The following is a 20,211-nucleotide window of genomic DNA, read 5'->3' as shown; positions in this document are numbered from 1 at the left end:
TCACCTAATATTATAATTCTGAGTGTTTGGGAAGCACAGCTCCATCCAGGTCCTATGGAAGGATTAGTGCTAATGTCCACAGCAAGTTCCTAGAGATCAAAGGCTATTTCTGCGACTCGGTAAATAAAGATGCTGTTCAACACTGTCCTAAAAGTAATAAACCACTGACTGACTTTATACTCTAACAGCTCAAGAACTGTAAACCAACAGAATGAGTTTAGGACATTCTTTTAAAGTTAAATTCCAGTGATGCATGCTATGGTGATACTTTCTACATTTAGGCCAGGCTCTGTGTGCGTGTGTGTCCCACTAATTGAAAGCCATATCTGGCATCATTTCCATTCTATAAATTTTTAAAAAAAGTTACATTGTTTTTAGATCTTAAAAATAAAGTTTCTAGTTAATGAACTCATAACTAAGTAAATATTACAGTAGGAAAGGAAAGATATATAGAAAACAGAACATGTACACGCAGGGAACAGCTAAATGTTTTACCATGATTGATGATCAAAGGGTAAATATTATATTTGAAATCATACAATAAGTATGATGTTAAGTTTAGACAGATTATTATTTCATCTACAAACCCAATTGTTAATTTATTAAAAACACCACAAGAAAGGCAAGGACTCAAGAACCAGTGTACATGTTTCACAACTGCATTTCTCCGTTTGCTTACCCTGTATGTTGTACAGTCGGACGCTATGGGAAACGTGTTCAAGAAAGCAGGTCACCTCCGAATAAAACCTTCCACGCTGCACTCTGACAAGGGGCTGGGTTTTATAAACATAAGGCTGAGGAGGAAATGACATTTTTAAGAAAAATATTTTGGCTTTTAACTTCTCCAAGAAATGTTTATTATAGTTTCCAAAAAGAAAAAATACATATTACCTGATGATTGCCATTTTAGGTGAAAACCAAACTTTACAAAGTACATGCATTTGCTATCAAAATTAAATATACGGTTTTTCATCATACAAGAATTACTGAAAATAGAAAATAAAAGTGTTCAACTTGATTGGCCTAGATTTACAAACATTCCTCCCAGCTAAAAAATCGTCTGATTAAACTTCTATACTGTCCATATGTTATTTATTAGAAAGAGCAATCGTTCTACAGCAGTGACATTTTCCCAAGCAAACATTTATTATAACCATGGCCCCCTAATGTTCAGGGGTCGGGCAGGTGGCAAGGATGGCCACAGGGAGTCATCTAAACAAACAGGAAGCAAAATTCAGGAACACAGTTTAATCACAGTTAGGTTTACTACTCTATAAACACACTGGCCTTTTACTTGAAAGAGCCAGCTGAAGATAAAGCAAACATATAAACTTGAACAAAAACCAAAACACACGGATTTAGTTTTCATTATTTAGAATCCAGATCCAAGAAAATATGGGACTAATACAATAACTTATGTGACATAGGAACATATTTAAAGCACTTATGAAGAATTATATTTTCTTAAATATCACACACTTGAGAAAATGCAACAATAGTATAAAAAGCTAGGCTTGCAATGTGAACTACTTAAGTAGCATAAGAGCCTCAGAACTATGTAATTTTCCTCCAAATTTACCTCTCTGGCTAGAGAAAAATGTTCTGAAATTAATATGACACTTTACAATTCACAACGTCCTTGTAGCTAACACCCACATGGCTAGGCAGCAGCGGAGGGGCCAACACCTGCGACAGGATGCTGGGCTCCTGCTGTTTTCTGACGTGCCCAGCTGCCTCTTTCCCTGATGTGCTTTTATTTTCTCTTTTAAACACAGGCTAATTCTCTGTCTTTCCATCTAACATTAGAGCGATTTAAGAATAATATAATTTAAAATCAATTAGTTACTATGGTCCGTGCATAATATTTCATAGCACAGATATATAAATATATATATACCCACTTATATATTTATGTTTTAAGTAACAGTTGGTCAAAACAAAATGCCTGTTCAATGACAAAAGCTGGGAAGTGAGAAAGCGAACCCACTGCCCATCCTGGAATGCTGAGGACGAGCTGTACTCTACCTTTAATTCCTCACTGATTTAAAAAACCCAAAACAAACAAAAAACTAGAATCCTTAGCGTGGCCTACACAATCCTTTAAAATCTGTATTTGATGTCGGTTAGCCAGCTTTTCTAAATCGTAGAACAAAAGTAACTTTTTCACAAGATAGGTCCCTAGACAACAGAATATGGAGAATATTTAACTTATCTTGAATGGAGAAAGCCTGTGTAAGTATAAAAGCAAGGGAAGAAAAAAAAATACAGAATTGACTACACAAAAATTTAAAATACTTTAACAGAAAAATAAAATAAAGAATTAACAAATTAAATAACACTGAGAAAACTTTGCAATATATACTAAAAAGGATTACTTTTATTAGACAAAAGTAACAGTTAAAATTGCACTCCAGATCTTTAAGTCATACAAAAAAAAAATGATTAAAGCACTCAACTAAAGACTCACAAAAGAAATGTGAAAGATAAATAAATGTATAAAAAAATTTAACCTCACTAATAATCACAAAAATGTTAACAGTAAAATATTTTTCACCTATTATTGTAGGTAAAGCTTTTAATATGGCTAATTCTCAGCGCATGAAACGGTATGTTCAAAAGCTACTTTCAAAACACATTGGTGGGAGTGAACATGCAGTCTTCCCAGAGAGAAAGTGGTATCAAAGGCCTTAAAAGGGCTCATCCACTAACACAAAATGATTCTTTGGAAAGTTATTTTCAGAAATAATCAACATTGCATAAAAATAATGCTACAGAGAAAGCTTATCACAATGTTACAGTAGTAAAGTATTGGCAGAAAATGAACACATACAACAATAGGGAATTCTTTTCTTCTTCTTTTTTATATATACACAGACACTTTTTCTTTTGTCGAGAACATTTAAGCTCTACTTTCAGCAAATTTCAATTATACAATTATCAACTACGGTCACCATGTTATACATTAGACCTTCAGACCTTATTCGTCTTCTAACTAAAACATTTTAAACACAGCAGTGTACATTAAAATTGTATTTTCAAAAACTATACCATCAAATTGTGAGCATTGTCACGATGAAATATGTAATGTGGTAAGATAAAGTTGAAGATGGGGAAGAGATATATATAGAAGAGAATAATACATCAAAATGCTGGCAGTGGTTTTCATGGGCTTATGGAATAGTTGGTAAATTTTATTGTTTTCTTCATTTTTAAAGTGTGCTAAAATTTGCATATATAATCTTTCCAGTCAAGGGTGGGGAAAAAGTTTTTTTGTTTTTTTAAAGTACTAAAAGCGATGGAGAAAAATGACCCAGCAGGCAATCTATACTCCTAGACTAGCCCATCAGCACTTACCTTGGCTTTCCCATCGGGCAAGAAGAGGTAGGCACCACTTTTGTCCTTTTTGCTCGTGGTTCCATACCATGAAAACTGTACTTTCACATCATGACGTGTCCCATCTTCTTTATTTAGCATTTCCTAAAGAGAAAAAACTGAAAATCAACTCACAAGTATTAATGGTGCTGCATGTGGTTCCACGTATTTCTTGATTTTAAAAAATTACCACAGGATAGATTGGAAAATGCTAATAGTCTCTAATAGTCACAGTTCTTCAATGAACACCGACAATTTTATACTTAACCTTAGAATTTCAGACCTTCACAATAGGAACAAAAAGACAGAATACCCTTTACCGAGAAAGAGATATACAAAATTAAGACATCTAGACCAGTGCTTCTCAAATCTTCTGTGTGAAGGAGCAGGCTTATTTCTTATTTCCAGTACGCATGAACTAATATTTTTGTAAAGTACAATAAAAGTGAATTACTAGAAAAATTAACTTTAAAGTAATATACCAAATATACACTCACATTTTTTATTATTAGATTCAGTGGGCATATATTTACTCTGTCAAATTGTTTTCAAAGTTTCTATAAACATTTCTAAACAGGAACAGCTACTACACTTATCTTGTGGGCCAGTTACAGACAGTTCTCAGGGCAGCATCAACCACCCTGGTGAGGAGAGTGGTCACTATGGACCACAGGAAGAAGGTTCACAGCACTCATTCTCCCAGAATATTTGCATAGACTCTTTGCCCTTTGCATAAATAATCTGCACATATTATAATACAATAAGCCTTCTATGAATTTCAGAACTATTCAGAACATACCTCCATAAGCCCAGACTGGCCCAACCGCAGTTTAATAAAGGAGTTCTCTAGAGTTATATCTTCTTCAGCATTTTTCATATTCTTCATGTTGAAAATTCCTTTATCTTCTATGTTACCATTATACAGGGTATATTCAGCTAAATGTGGATTTGAACTTGTTGATTCCAAAAGTGTATACACTTTCAGTCCCAATGGTGGCATCTGTGCTAGAAAAGAGATCTTCAAAAGATAGAAGAGGGAATTTATTAAAGAAAAATGTACTTTATTGAAAGAAAATCCATTTGTACTTCTAGTGAAAAAAACAAACTACCATACGTTTTAGAAAAAGAATATAATAATATTCTATAAATATTTTTTGATAACTCATGGGTAGAGTATCAACATCTCCATTTATCTAGGTAACCCAATAACTTCAAGTTGGTAGGGCTATCACAGACATTAATGTTTTCATCCAATAAATGAAATTGTGTGACCATCTTAATTGTTCTACAGTGCTCGTAATAAATGTTCAGAGGGGGAAGTTCTCTGTAAAAGAGTAAGGGCCTACTATGAACAATGATTTTGCCTTAGGAATCTTTTACAATACTCTGTTTCAGTACCTTAAAACTAAAAATGGTCAATGTCAGAGGCCATAACTGTCTCTTAATTCTACCCCCAGGACTAGATCCGAGCCTGGTACAGAGGCTGATCAATAAATATCTGATCAATGAACACATCTGCTAACATTTTTATGCCAAGGAGAATTTTTAAATGTTGTTTGTTGCTTTTTTTCCCTTACCAAATCTCTTTCCAATCTGTAAATGCTAGAACTTAAAGTATTAAAAAGCTTTGTGGTAAATAAAGTGTATTTTTAATTCAGAAAAAAGATAAAATAAAATGAAAATGGTCAATGCAATAATATAAATATTGCACATTAGTTCAGTCAACACCAGCCACCGAGCGCCTGGGATCTAGTGGACACCGCCCAGGCTGAGGGGCACACCCTCTAAGACAATAGCCCGCCTTCCAGGAGCTACTGTTCCATTTCTAGACAGGGTGTTTCCTGTAAAATCTGACCAGAACTTGTATTATACTTTTCATTTCTACTTCAAGGATTCCAAATTTATTAGAGTGGCCAGCAATGGCTTTTAACAAATGGCAGTAAATCTCTTTTAGTGTTTCTAGCTTATAGCTGTATCCTCAGAAGTAACAGTTAAAATTGCAACCCAGACTCTAAAATGTCAACCTTTCTAATGGAGTCAGAGTTCAGTTCAATATTGCTTATTTTAAGAAATTTCCCCCCCAAAATGTCTATTACTTGGTCCAGATTTTCCATAATTAATATCTTGGAGAAGAAGCATCTTATTTTAGGAAGTGTTCTTTCATGACATATTATGTCTCTTCTTTGCAATAAAAAGTTGAGAGTACCTAAAGGTATTTAAAAGGGTAGTATTTATCTCAATTTCAATATGTGTAATTGTCATTAAATTGAGTTAGACAAAAAAAAATTATGAGTAATGATTACTTCAGGAAAAAGTTACAATATACATACTAACCAAGATATACAATATACATGCTAATATGTACTAATAGTAACAAAGAATATACATATTAACAAGTATATTACTATTATAAGAAACAAAGAATCTATTCTCCTTGTACCATTTAACTGCCACTTAAACCCTCTGGTATGCGCAACTCGAACCACTTCGCACACAACCACCTGACAGTCCTAGGTACCACGTAGACATAGAAACTGACTATACTTTTTCATGATGCCTCTGAGTTCTACGGCAGAAACATACCTCGTAGGCTGTGTGTGAAACAGTACTGGCTGTTTCCCAAACCGCACTCATCTGAACTTGCACAGGCTTTCCTGCAGCTGAGGACACCTGCACTGTGGGTGAACTCACACAGACCGAGACCATCGAGTTTCGTTCTTGCTCTAAAGGGTTAAAAACCACAAGATACCTGGAAAAAAAAAACAGCTGCTTCACTACTGGGGACTCAAAATATTTGTAGTTCTTTAATGCTATTTGTAAGACCTCAGCTCAGAGGTAGTCAAGTCAACATGTGGAGAAGAATTATAAAGAACATTCTGGTAAAACTTTTGGAGAACAGGTCATTTCACCACAACAAATATTGCACAATACAAAGGGTAATGAAATAATGATTCACTTTCTAAGAATAAAATGTTATACAAATAGAATATATTAATAGGATTATAATAAAGTTATTTTTATGTCCCAGAAAATGACCTATATACATATGATTTTACTGATCTGTCTAAAAGAATGAGTTCTATACAATTAATATCTTGATCCCTGCCTTATCTCGCTAAATAAAAAAATATATAAACTGTTTGCAAGTCAACCATAATTAACTTCAACTAAATGTCTCACATTCATTTTAGACCACTAAAACAGTGCACGGCTCTACATGTGGAACCACATAATTCACACACATATTATATACAGGGAGCCCTTATCATTCAAGAGATTTAGTTCTGGAAAAAAGTAATTTGAAGTGGATCCACTTAAAATAGGGGCTACAATTTTATAATAAACAGTGTTGAAAAAAATATTTGATTGGGACTTAGCTAGAGAAAGAAAAATCAAAACTATTAAAATAAGTTTAGGCAATATTTGCAACTAGTGTTATTTTCAGACCGAACAAAAATGAACGAACTGAGTGGGATTTGGGGCAGAATTTTCCCAACATTTTTATACTAGCACATGTAGGATAGTTTTAAACATAGCTATATTTGTGTGTGTGTTTTTTTTTAAAAGTCAAGGACTTCATCATCTTTCCTGAATTCCTCTCTTACTTTTATATATTGAAATAATTCTCAGTTGAAGAACCTAATATGGTTAGTTTTCTTAGTAGCATAACTTGGCCAGATATTCATTGTTTCATGGTTTTTCCTGTGAGTAGAAATGTTCTAGACCATCATGTCACAGACTTCATGAAATCTTCAGCCTTTGCAAGATTTATGATTTTACTTTATATAATCAATTTCTATAAATATTATTTTCATTTAAATCAAAGGATATCGCAAAGAAGATGTTTGACCAATACTACAACTCACTGATTCATTAGTGAATATTTTCATGATGTGAAATATTTTGTTTTCCTATAAAATTTTTCAATTGCAAGAATACAGAACTAAAGTCAGATAGCACTGCTGTCTCCCTGAGCCCTGATAACCAATCAGAGGTGGCAGAAGCAAGCGAGTGTTGTTTCCTCGGCGTACCGGAAGGCCAGGCAGTGCACCTTTCTCCCAGCTAGGCGTCCTGTACATTTCAACTGCATTACCAACCATTCATTAAGAAATAAAATTAATGTCTACAGTGGCCAAAACTAAAGCAAAGGACAATGGGAAAACACGAAGATAAAGAAAGGGGATGGAATATAAAATCTATCAAGTGTTTGACTTCAAAATTGTTTGTCAGGAGAAGCACTGACGACTGAAATGCTATTCTGGAATGATTGCAATTCCTTATGATTGTGGGAAGAACAGTGGAAGGCCTGCAGCTAAATCACACTTACAAAGGCCACTGAAGCCTCCTAACACTATCCCAGATAATCCTCTGTTAGCCACAGAAGCAAGTCTCAAGGGGAGTGAGGATAATGCTCCCTTGAGAAGTATGCTACCTGACTTACCTGAGGGACCTGTGCACCTCTCTGACCCTCCCACTGCCCTGTACCAGAGCTAACAGTTCACCTGGCTGTTCCAGCATGAACACACCGGAGCATCACAATGACCATGATTCACTGTTACTAACAGGACTGTACTGTATTCCTAAGGTGCACTGGGGAAGAAAAACAGATGAAGATCACTCATCCGCAGCAACAAAGATGTTCAAATCAGCATCCTAGAAAGGAGTGATTTACAACTGAACCTCATGTTCCCAGACTTCAGCCGGTCTCCTAATTCTGCAGAAGCGGAGGCACACTCTGGTACTGAGCCTAGAATTCCCTCGCAAATTCTCTGGATGCTCTACTACACAGAATTGGTCATAAAGATTCTGATAATAAAATAAAACATGTGCCCAAGCAATAAATTAGGTAACAAGCATCCAGAACACTGATTCCTTCCCATGAGAAAAAAGAAATGACTCACATTTAAAGCAAATAATAATTTTAACCATACATTTGGTTCTGTACTATATTAAATCATTTTTTATAATAAGCTGTGAACTAGGTTCTGTTTTGTTTCCTTTTAGTAGCTAATTAGTATTTGATCATAATGCTGTTTCTACTGTACTGAATGATTATATAATTATCATGCCAGGAATCTATTAAAAAACTAAATGCGTAGAGTATATAATGAGTATAATGCTGCACTAAGAAAATAAATTTTTAACATAATTAGGGATTCACAGCATGTTTTCCAAGTGCATCACAGCACAAATTTATCTGACATACACGCAAACTCCTATCTATGTATATTTTAAGTAGAGTATAGGGAAAGCATGATTGCATATGAATTATATTTCCTTTGGAAATAAGTACACCATCACAAAATAACTAAATTTTCACTGTCATTATCATGTTTGGTAATCACACATTTGTTATACGGCTAATATCCCCAAACATAAGCCTCGTTTTTAAGCTACTTAGTCATAAATGAAACCAATGATTTTAGTCTTATAATACCATGATCATTTACTGAAAATTATTATTTGATCCACACTGACAAAAGAAAAGAGTATTTGCCCTGGCTGGTTTCGTCCAGTGGTTAGAGTGTCAGTCTGTGGACCAAAGAGTCATGAGTTCAATTCTGGTCAAGGGCACGTACCTCGGTTGCGGTTTGGTCCCAGCCCTGGCCGGGGTCATGTGGGAGGCAACCAATCGATGTCTCTCTCTCACATCAAGGTTTCTCTCTCTCTCTCTTCCCCTCACATTCTGTCTAAAGATAAATGGAAAAATATCCTTAGGTGAGGATTTAAGGAAAAGAACAAAGGAAAAAAGTATTATTTATACCCTGAAGATGAGAATAATTTCTATTTTACCTTGGAAGTAACTGAGAGGAAGCTCAGAACTTTTCTCTCCAATTCCCCCACATGTGCATTAGCTCCCTACTTATCCTCTGTCACCAAGTCCTGTCCAGACTCTTAGTTCTCATTATGACACTCAGCCCCCACAACTTGGGGTTATGGGCCATTACCTAAATGATCTATGTACAAAGAAGAACCCTCACCTCATGAAGACAAAGCGCTCGTATGTTACCTGTCAATCAAATTAGAGGGCAGAAAATCATCTTCAGTTACGAAAAAAGGAATGGAGAAAAGTAAAATCTGCACGCTCATCTTAAACTGGGAATCACTTTATAAAAGAACTAGAAAGAATTCTACTGTAAACAGGGGTCGATCCTTGAAGATTGCAGCGACATGAACATATTTAGAATTCAACTGTGGCGATCCAAGTCTCTCCCATCAAATGACATCAGTGCCTGCCACGAACGACAGACTAGGGCTGCACAGGTCTTCCGTGTAGGGCCGGCCGGAGGGGAGAGGAGAGCCCCTTGGACAGTAACCCTGGCGCTGTCAGAGCCTGCTCAGGCTGTCTGGGCAACCACACATACAGCCTTTGTCCTTCCCTCTCAACAGAGAAACTGAGGTTCTGCGAGGTTAGTCATGCTGCCAAGACTCCTCCAGCACAACAGGGCTCAGGACTCAATCGTACCTCCACAGCCATTTCTTAACTTCACTCACAGGCCCAGCTGATGGACCTTTCTGACAACTGGGGTTTCCTGTGGAGATTCCTTTAGTTCCATTTCATGTGAGAAGAACTTTCTCCTCATCACGGCCACAGATGTTCACAGAGCTTTCTCTTCAGGAAGCTCCGGAAGAATGAAAACTTATTTACGTTTCAGGTATATTATATTTGTGAAAGAAAATGTATACACCGGAACAGCAACAATCTTGCAATATATATTTTAAGGAGTTTGTCTTATGACCTCACTGCACGAGGTAAGCAAAAACAATATTCAAGAAAACATTTAAAGAAACTATATATTTCCATGACTGTGTAAGGAAGATAAAAGTGAAAAATATTTGCAAGTCCCCTGTAAGTAGCGTTGAAAGCCAATTAAAGAAACACCAGATTATATGAAAAGTAATTGTAACTGCATGTGCCTCGTGCTGTACCTCAAATAGAATAACATTCAATAAGTAGCTGACAAATGAGTAATGCACAAAATCCCACCAGGAGGATTTATCGTTTATAAATAATACCTATTAGTGTGGGACTCTATAGTTTTATCAGATCATTTTCAGTTTTATTATTTCAATTCCTCAAACTAGGATTTTTAAGGTTGACAAGGTATGTAGTTGATCTCTCTGCAAAGATGAGGGAAACGACAGGTCCAAGATCACAGGGAAAGTTAAGAACTAAGCAAGGACCGGAGCTCAGTTTGTCTGATTCTTCATCGATGAATATAAAATAATCGTTTCAAGCAAGAATATATTCATCTTCTCTAAGTAGCCTCATTAGTGGAGCATAATTTAAAAGAGCAGTATTCTGAATATGGACATATATTTGGAGTTATATGTTTACAAAAATTGCAATTTCTACATTTGAAGTCCTTTTCATACGATCCACCTAGTTTTCTAGGTTTAAAGCATTGTGCTTACCATATTAGTCATTAGGGGAAAAAACAAGGAATGAAAAAAAGGAGCCTATTTGAGATATATTAGATCTTCAACAATCAAACTCAGTTCTGTGATTCTCGGGCCCTGGAGTCAGACACATTCAAGCTAAAAACCTCAGCATGGCAGTTAGAATTTAAGAGGCTTTGGACAAGCCTTACTATCCTCATCTATAAAATCAGGAGACACGATTGTTGTTAGGGTTAAATGACAAAATGTTTGGGAAATCACATCGCTCAGCCCTGGCACTAAGCAGAATTTCAATAGCAATTAATTTCTTTCCTTTGTAAAAACGTCTTGGCATCCTGACTAGGAACCATGGTACATGAATCACACTCGAGGGTGGAGTGAACGTTTTAATTAACTCAGGTCACTGAGCTACCTTAAATGCTTTCTTTGTGTAGGACATATATAAATCTAAACGAAATATATTAACAAAACCACACGTGATAATAGCACAGACACCTTGAAACAAGAATTTGGATAACATGAGTGGAGGCAGGAGGATAGAAGCACAGGTGCATAGAATATACACACATACAAAGTAAACACATGATGTGTGGCCAAATTAAAAAGCAGGAAATAAAAGGACAGAAAGAAGGGAACCTCCTGCTACATTAGTTATAAACTTAGGCATGTGAATACACACTCCATGTCCTGAAAGTGCCCAGAAGTCTAGGAAGGGACAAAGACAGAAACTGTTAAGTTTAATATAACAGGGCAAGTAATAAGACAAAGGTATGCACAGACTGTCCTGTCCTGTGACACACACACAAGAAAGTGGTAGTTAGGAAGATTAGGAATCAGTCAGAAGAGCATTCAAATTAGAGAATTTCACATAAAATCCGTAGAATGTGTATATAAAGAAAATGACAAAACTTCACTGAATGACATAAAAATGAAAAAAGTAAGAATACCATTCTGGATGAGAAAACTAAAATACTGCAAAAAAAGACAATTCTCCCAAGATTAATGTATCTTAAGCAATACCAATCAAAATCCCATTGAGGCATGACCGGGTGGGCTTCAGTTGACTGGAGCACTGTCCGGTACACCAAAAGGCTGTGTGTTTGCCTGGCCAGTGTGGCTCAGAGGATTTAGTGTTGTCCCATGCACTGAGAGGTCTGGGTTCAATTCCAGGTCAGGGCACATGCGTGGGTTGCGGCTTGAACCTGTAGCCGTTTGATGTTCTGACTCATCAATGTTCTCTATCTTTCTCTCCCCTCTCCCTTCCTCTCTCTAAAATCAATAAAGAAAAATATTTTAAGGAAGAAAAAAAAAGGCTGTGGGTTTGATCCCTGGTCAGGGCACATACATAGGTTCCGGGTTGAATCCCCAGATGGGGCATGTATGAGAGACAACCAATCAATGCTTCTCTCACATAGATGTTTCTCTCTCCCAATCTCTCCCTCCCTCCCTCCTTCCCTTCCTCTCTCTCTAAAAATCATTAAACATATCCTAAGATGAGGATGTTTTTTAAAAAAATCCCATTAAAATCTTTTTGTAGGGAGAAAGGTAAGAAAATGAAGGGGATCATTAGTGGGGTAAAGGCAGTCTATAATATATCTGTAATAAGAGATGAGCAAAACAGCCCTGGCCGGTTTGGCTCAGCGGTTAGAGCGTCGGCCTGCGGTCTGGAGAGACCCGGGTTCGGATCCCGCTAAGGGCACGTACTTCGGTTGCAGTTTGTCCCCGGCCCTGGTTGGTTGTGCGGGTGGCAGCCACTCGATGTGTCCCTTCACGTCGATGTTTCTCTCTCTCTCTCCCTCCCACTCTATCTGTACAAAAAATGGAAAAATATCCTCGGGTGAGGATAAAAAAAAAAAAAAAAAAAAAAAAGAGATGAGCAAAACAAAGGATCGAATGGATATATTGCAACAATATGTCAAGATTGATTCCAGATGGAAAGGTTTAAAAAATAAAAGATACAAAATTAGTCGAAAAAATATATAATTTGTGATACAAAATGACTTTCTAATCATAACAGAAAAAGGCTGGCAGATTTTATTTTTTTTAAAAAAAGCTTAAAACTTTCTGAAAGAGCAAAAAAATAAAAGAAAATCAAATTCAGGAAATTTGTAAAGTGCTCTTACAAATCAATAGAAATATAAACACTGAAGCAGGAAAAAGTGAGCATTTTCTTTTATCAAACTAAAGTGAGAAAACACACGATGCGCCCATTTCCAGGAGAGACGGAGCAGCTGCAACAAGCAAAGGCTCTCACGTTCGCTGGCCAGAAACACCGGGTAAAGTACAGTGATCATCTGCTTGAAGGCAACAGCAGTGATTTTCAACCAGGGGGCTGCAAGGATGTTTAAAACATGCCATATTTGACTATTTTGTCAGGGGCACTGACCTCTTTTCCCTTAGACTGTCAAATAACAAAATGACAACAGCCAACACAACAAGAGCTGTCCAGTATGACTGAATAAGAATTATACCTCTTTCTTTTGTCAGGTCGGCAAAAGTTATATTTTTTGGTGTGCTGCAGAATTTCAGTAATTAGTTTATATGTGCCGCGAGATGAAAAAGGTTGAAAATCGCTGCAATAGAGAATTGCTGAGGGGAAGAAAGAACGTCAGAGAGTGAGCTGCCATCATGGCCATTTTATCCTGGGGCAGCCAATTCTCAGCATGGGAGAGGTTGAATTCCAGACAAAGCCAGTACAAAGCCTACATGGAGACCACTGTGGGGACAGAGGCCAAAAAGAGGACTTGGTGGGGACTGAGGAGCCTTCAAGTATACATTTTTCTCAACATGTGCCAAATACTGGGGACTGCATAGAAAGGGAGGTTTAAAACCTAAACAGAAAGCTTCTGAGATCCCTTAATCTGAGAGACATCTCAGGAATTTCAGAACCCACCAGGGAGTAGGGCCTACAGAATATACCAGGCTATTAGATAAAAAAGGGTGAGCTAGATAAACAAGAAGTTAAGTGAATTAGCCTCAATTTAGCATAGTCTTTGATTAGCGTAAGAGTAAACCCTCTCTAGGTTATTTTCTGAACCTTATATAAATTTTATACCATGTCTAGCACTTAATATAAAATTCTGAGACATCCCAAAGACAGAGCCATATGACCAAACAAGAAGAAGAAAAAGACAAAAGAATTAGAAACATACATAATCTGAAAATTGGGAGTTAACTGGTAAGACTTTAAAAAATTATTAACATGCCCAAGGAAAGAGGAAACCATGAAGAATTTTGCCACAGAAATTAGGTACATTAAAAATCAACTGAATGAAATTCCAGAAGGATAAATATTTGAAATTAAAAACTCAGCAGATATGTTTAACAACAGAGGAGATTAGCAGGTATACTTCCTCTAGATTCTTGGTGAATATTCTGAATATTATGCAACTACTTTTTATACTTCTGGATGTAAAACACTATCTACAAAGAGTATGTATGTATTTTTTAAATAATAAGAAAATTACAACAAAGACATGCAACTTTTTAAAAAGTGGGGTGGGTGGTGGAGATAGCCAGACCAGAAAAGTAGAAAAATAGTTATGTTTTAAGTCACTGCAAGGAGCTGAGATCTTATTATATAGGTTAAGGGGAGTGAGGTTCAATATGATCAGATTTTCATGTTTAATACATATATCTAGTTGCCAGGTGGAGGACGAATTCAAGACTCAAAGTAGGAACACGAAGTAGATAGCCACAAAACCCAGAAAGAAAGATCTTTTAAGCAAAGACCTAAATTAGAGGAGTGGTAGAAAAAGTGAGGACATCTGTAATACTTCCAATAATAAATAAATAAATATATATATATTACATATGTGTGTGTGTATATATATACACACATATATATATACATACATACACACATATATGCACATATGTATATATATTCCAAAAGCTCAAATGGTTAAAAAAAAATCCCCGCTGGTGTGGCTCAGTCGATGAACATCATCCCATGGACTGAGAGGTCCTGGTTTGAGTCCAGGTCAGGGCACATGCCTAGGTTGTGGGCTTGGTCCCCAGCAAGGGGTGTGCAGGAGGCAGCTGATCGATGTTTCTCTCACATCTATGTCTCTATCTCCTTCTGCCTTCCATTCTCTCCAAAAAAATAAATAAAAACGTATTTTAATAAATAAATAAAAATAAAATAAATATAATACAAAAAGAATAAATTTGAGAAACACGTAAGGCATCTTATCAGTAGAAATTTTTGATTCCTTAGATGAGGCTGGGTGATAAACTAGAAGAAAAAGTCTGTAAGTCCTGGTTTCTGGGTAGGATGGGAGAGAGAAGGCGGAGCCCTTAACCAAGGCTGAACAGTTAAAGGTGGGTAGTGAGAGGAGGCTTCAGGATAAAGGTAGTCAATCCAGGTTTATACCTCTTGAATTTGAGGTGCCTGATGAACATCTACATAGATTTATACTGATGCTTCTCAGTTAATTATCCACTTATCCACTGGAAATACAAATTTTAGGTTTCCAGGTATGAGAAGAATGTCTCCCCAAGATGTCTATATAGTAATCCCACATACTAATATGTAACCTTATGTGGCAAAAGGGAATTTGCGGGGTGACTAGATCAAGGATTTGGGGATGAGAGCTTTCTTGGCCAAGTATAATCACAAGAGTCCTTGTGTGGAAGGGGCCACAGGCCAAGGGCTCCAGGTGGTCTCTAGAAGACGAAAAAGGCTAAGAACCAGATTCTTCTCTCAGAGGCTCCGCAAAGCAGCAGCTCTGCCAATCCTCTGTTAGCCCAGTGAAACTGATTTTGTACTTCTCGCCCTCAGAACTGTAAGATATTAAATGTATGTTTCTTTTGAAGGACTAAATTTGTGGAAATTTGTTGCAGTAGCAACAGGAACTAACACATCAGGTTAAATTGTTCCTCTTGAAAATAACAAGTGAGTTTTGGTTTCCTATTAAAAAGACTAGAGACTTTCTTACCACCAAACACAAAAAAGGATCCTGGAAAATCTATCTACAAATTCCTGAATTTTATTTTCTTTCATTTTTTGACTCTCGCATCTTGTTGAAGATAGAAAATCTTGGGTCCTGGGAAAGGGGGAGGGGTGGGGGTGGGCAAGGAGCAATGAGACGAGCTTGGGGTCTTTGAAATGAAGTGTGTCCAGCCCTCTGAACCTCTTCCCCCTGGAGTACTCCCTCCCTCCCTCTTCATCCTCCAGCTACCAGGCCTGATGGGCTCAAATTCCAAAGTCCAGTTCAAGTGCTCACAGCTAATAAGGAGAAAGCAAATGAGAAAAACCCAAAACCTATACTCTCTCAAAATCAAATGACTGACAGATAAGTCCCTTACACCAAGGTAGGCCTTCTTACCCTTCAAAAGTTCTATTACTTAACCCTTGAATGCCGTACGCAGACCCCTTCACTGGAGAAGTGCACAGATGCACAGACTGCTCATACAGGTCCAAGGCCTCCCCCGTGCCAGAACCTCCCGTTTCTACAAAGCAGATCTTCTTCAATAGGTGAACACGTTGAACTCTTTTCCTGTAAAATCTCTCCAGAAACTATACAATAACAATCTCTCGTATTTTCAGTTTGATATTGGAATTTGTACTTGCGAGGAGGAAAATAAAAAGTGGTATGTTCTGGCCTTCCAGTTGATTCAGTAACAAATGTGGCCTTATCTAAGAAGATAAAAAATTCAACACTAAGGAACAGAACACTCTTTCACTCAGCAATAAAAATTAGGATTGTATTTGAATATAGTAGTGCATAAATGGTACCTGCCTTTCCTAACACATGAAAGATTACCTCACCATTATTCCTATGTTTAGGAGAGATAACTTTCTTAAAAATCATGGACAGAGATATTAAGAATCCATCATGCGTGCAGAGTCCTCTGTCCAAAGACCAGAGTCAAAGAGAAAATGAATACACTGCGTGTGTGACTGAAGACAAATGCAAAGCTCCCCTTCAGGAAACAGTGACAGCAAAACCGAAAACTACTGCTGTGAAAGTATTTAGTTTCTGATAACACTTTACTACCCTCAAATCCAAGAACTTCATAAAATATTACTAATAGAAGTTCTTAGTTTAGATAAAAAGTATAGATATTCTACAAAGCTACGTTAAAAATATTACTTTGGTTAATTATATTTGTTTATAACACTGATAAACAAAGTAATAAGTCTGTGATAAAAATGTATTTTCAAAGAATATTTTTGCTATTTTTAACTCAAAGTAAATTTGACTTGGCAGGTGGTAGGGTTTTTCAGATGCAACAGTAATAACACCAGCAGCAGCCAGCACTGAGTGAGCCACTAGAATCGTGCCTAGCATACAGTGTGTGTGTACTTTTTTTGAATAAACTCCTTTCAGCTTCACACGAACTGAGGAAGTCCTAAAAGTATGCCACATTAGATGTGAAGAGTACAGTATGCTACACGTAGCCATTTAAATAGCAGAGCCAGGATTCAAACTCAAGCAGTTAGGCGCCACGGCACCTTAGAGGTAGGGAAGGTGGCCCGCTCTGCTCCAGCGGGTGACACTGCAGGTACACATGCTGGACGCCCAGACGCTCTATCCGCAGCACTCACAGTCCCATCTCCTACGGCTCTCTGAATGCTGCCTCATCAGAGGGCTCTGTCTGTATCCACCCCAGCAAAGAGCCTTCGCTCTGAAAGCCTCCAGCCACCTGCCATGTGGGGTTGGGGTGAAGGGGGTGTCTTTGACATGATGAAATTGAGGTGACTTCCCCTAGCTGCTTTAATGACACAAGCTGTTGCTTCTGTAAGTTCTTACTTTTTGCTAAAAGGTGGTAGAAAGGAAACTACTATATAGTAGGTCTTCATCTTGCAATAGTACTGATATTTTGGAAAACAGTTTCCTATGTCCCAGTTATTGGACAAATTTGGTTATTTTCCAGAGTTGAGTTTTCTACCCCAAAAGTTCCTTTCCTGGTGTTTATCTAAAATAAATGCTTTATAAATAGTTTGTTTTAATGAACAAGAAAATCAAATATGACCCTGAAACCATCTACTTCAGCCACCTCTCTCCCAAAACATAGAGCAAATGAAACTAAAGTTTCAAAACCATGAAGCTGGTTAGTGACAGAGATGGGCCTAGAATGAGCCCCCCGACTCTCGTCCAGGGCTCCCTTCACAGTGTTGGCCTCTCCGGGCACCTGACAGTGAGAGCTGCCAAAGCTCAATGATATGGAAACAAAAGAGTTAGTATTTTCAGAATTTTTACCTGTAAACGCAACTCAATACTATAAAGTGTTAACCCTCAAATGTGTAAGTACATATTTCAGGACTTTCTCACAATGGAAAAAGCATTTCTAAAAGCATAAATATAACCAAAGTAGAATCAACATGTAATTCTATGATATTTATAAATAAATAGGACTGTAAACTCCTAACTATTTCTAGTACATAACAGAAAATAGCAAGTCAATAAAAAGGATAAATATTCCTTTCCAACTATTCTAAAACTTTTGATACTAAAGTAATAAAAAGAAAGATACAAAAATTATACATAATTTGGCTGACCCCAAGAGTCTTGTCACCAATTAAGTTGCTTTCATTCTCAAAGAGTGTTGCCTAAAACAAAAATGCCATCTGTTTTACCTAAAACATTAAGATGTTCTATTTTCTTGTCAATTCAGAAATCACATCTGTAGCCATTTTCTGAAAAGACAGAAAAAGACATTATATTTATGGGTGACTGCATAAGGAATGATGTTCAATCAAAATGTAATTTTCATCTACTGGAAGAAAATTTCATCTCTCCAATGACTACAACGCTGTAACTTTGGAGGAACACAAAGTACATAAACAGGCTGATTGTCACAGATAAAAAGACCTTCAAAGTTAATGTAGTAAAATAAAGCTGTTTTGTTGGTAAAGACAGAACTAGCAAATATTCACTTTGTCAATGACAGAAATCTATCTTGTGTGAAGTTCTTAGGTGAAAACAAGAGGAAACAACAACTTTTTATTGGTGCTACATTTCTTCCTGCTAGTCAGGCATCATCATCTAGGAGGTAAAACATTGGAAACAAAAAAACACAAGCCACTTTCTATTTTCAAAACACTTTAAAGACATAATATTGGTCCTGGGAAAGACACTACTCTCCAATCTAATAAAATGATTGAAGAAGATACAAAACACTAGATAAACATCATTCACAATGAATGCAAACAGGATGTCACAAGAGATAACGAACACGTCCCAAAGAAAAACACACACGCCATCCTCCTACCTAAACGACTGTGAGTATGTATTAAGTACCTACGAAAAAATCTGAAACCCAGATATCTTTTAGTGTAAAAAGTAGCCAAACTGCACATATAACTTTCTTGCCTAAAAAATAAAATGATAAAATAATGCTACTCTCCAAATAAGGATGAAATAAATAAGTCCAAAGGCTCTATTTAAAATGTTTCTTTTACCACAAAGTTGTGAAGTGTTCTGAAGTCCAAGATGGGCCTGAAGCCCTCCCTGACTTTTTCAGGATCAGGAAACCTTCACTAAAATTCTTTTCCTTGTTCCTCTTGTAGTGCACGCTTTATTAATCTGCATTTAGAAGGAAAAAAAATCTGGTTCAGAAGAATACAAGACTTTGAAATATGCCACATCACTTCAGTCTATGCTCTGAACTGCTCTGAGTTAATCAGCTTTACGTTAGCAATTTCAGAAGACATGATGGACACCCAGAGGAAAAGAACAGCGAGAGGACAGAGGACTAAGTGTGCAAGAAACTGGAAAAAATTAACCACCAAGGGATCTCTCTCATATCCGTGTCAGTTACCCCCACCCCAATACAAAAACCACTCACACTGCAGATATTTAATTTACTTTAACAATGTCAGAGTGCATTAGATAGCTCCAACTACCAGGGAAAGAAACTTGGGCGCTACAGCAATAACAGAATCATTCAAATTTGTATTAATCTGGTAGACACACCAAAACCAACGCCAGCTCTTTGCTGACACTCATCTTCTTTCCAAAGTTTTTCTTGGCTTCTACAACGTTCCGTACTTCCTGAAATCTTAACTGGAAATTATTACAATCATTTCTAGACTGAAGGTGTTAGTCCCCATGCTAACTCCGCCTTCACATTGCAAGGTATCAAAATATCTCATCATATATATTTTTTTTTTTGCCACCTGTGCACTTTTCTGATTATGGTCCTTGATGGGGTGATTGCAAGATGTTGTAAGCAACAAGGAAAATCACTTTAATTTCATTAGACAAACCACAACTCAATTCCCTGTATAATAATCTGAGAACAACACACTAGAACCTCGCCACTAGTTAGGAAAGTTTAATTGAAAGTATAAACAGTAAAATGTCAGTTGAAACATAGACTCACCAGGCAACTTAGCAGGTGCTCACTGAACACACAACTACTTCGCTATTGCTTTTTAAGAAATAAAACTTACAACCATTATTTAAAATGTAGTCTGTTCAACCACTT

At 36.8% G+C, this 20,211-nt stretch overlaps 1 protein-coding gene across 8 annotated transcripts in view; it reads right to left on the bottom strand.

Moving 5' to 3' along the window:
* The window catches only part of MAN2A1 (mannosidase alpha class 2A member 1), a 174,528-nt gene that overhangs the window by 36,906 nt on the left and 117,411 nt on the right, over window positions 1–20,211 (bottom strand). For all 8 annotated transcript variants that reach the window (XM_036280855.1, XM_036280853.1, XM_036280854.1 and 5 more), the window contains 4 exons: window positions 5,956–6,121; window positions 4,172–4,390; window positions 3,355–3,477; window positions 680–794 (listed from right to left, as the gene is read on the bottom strand). In XM_036280855.1, the coding sequence (XP_036136748.1) occupies window positions 680–794; window positions 3,355–3,477; window positions 4,172–4,390; window positions 5,956–6,121 (623 nt within the window). The remainder of the gene's footprint in view (window positions 1–679; window positions 795–3,354; window positions 3,478–4,171; window positions 4,391–5,955; window positions 6,122–20,211) is intronic.

This window comes from Molossus molossus, unplaced genomic scaffold, assembly GCF_014108415.1.
Source record: "Molossus molossus isolate mMolMol1 unplaced genomic scaffold, mMolMol1.p scaffold_m16_p_3, whole genome shotgun sequence".
Lineage (NCBI taxonomy): Eukaryota > Metazoa > Chordata > Mammalia > Chiroptera > Molossidae > Molossus > Molossus molossus.
This window is presented reverse-complemented; position numbering and strand designations above follow the sequence as displayed.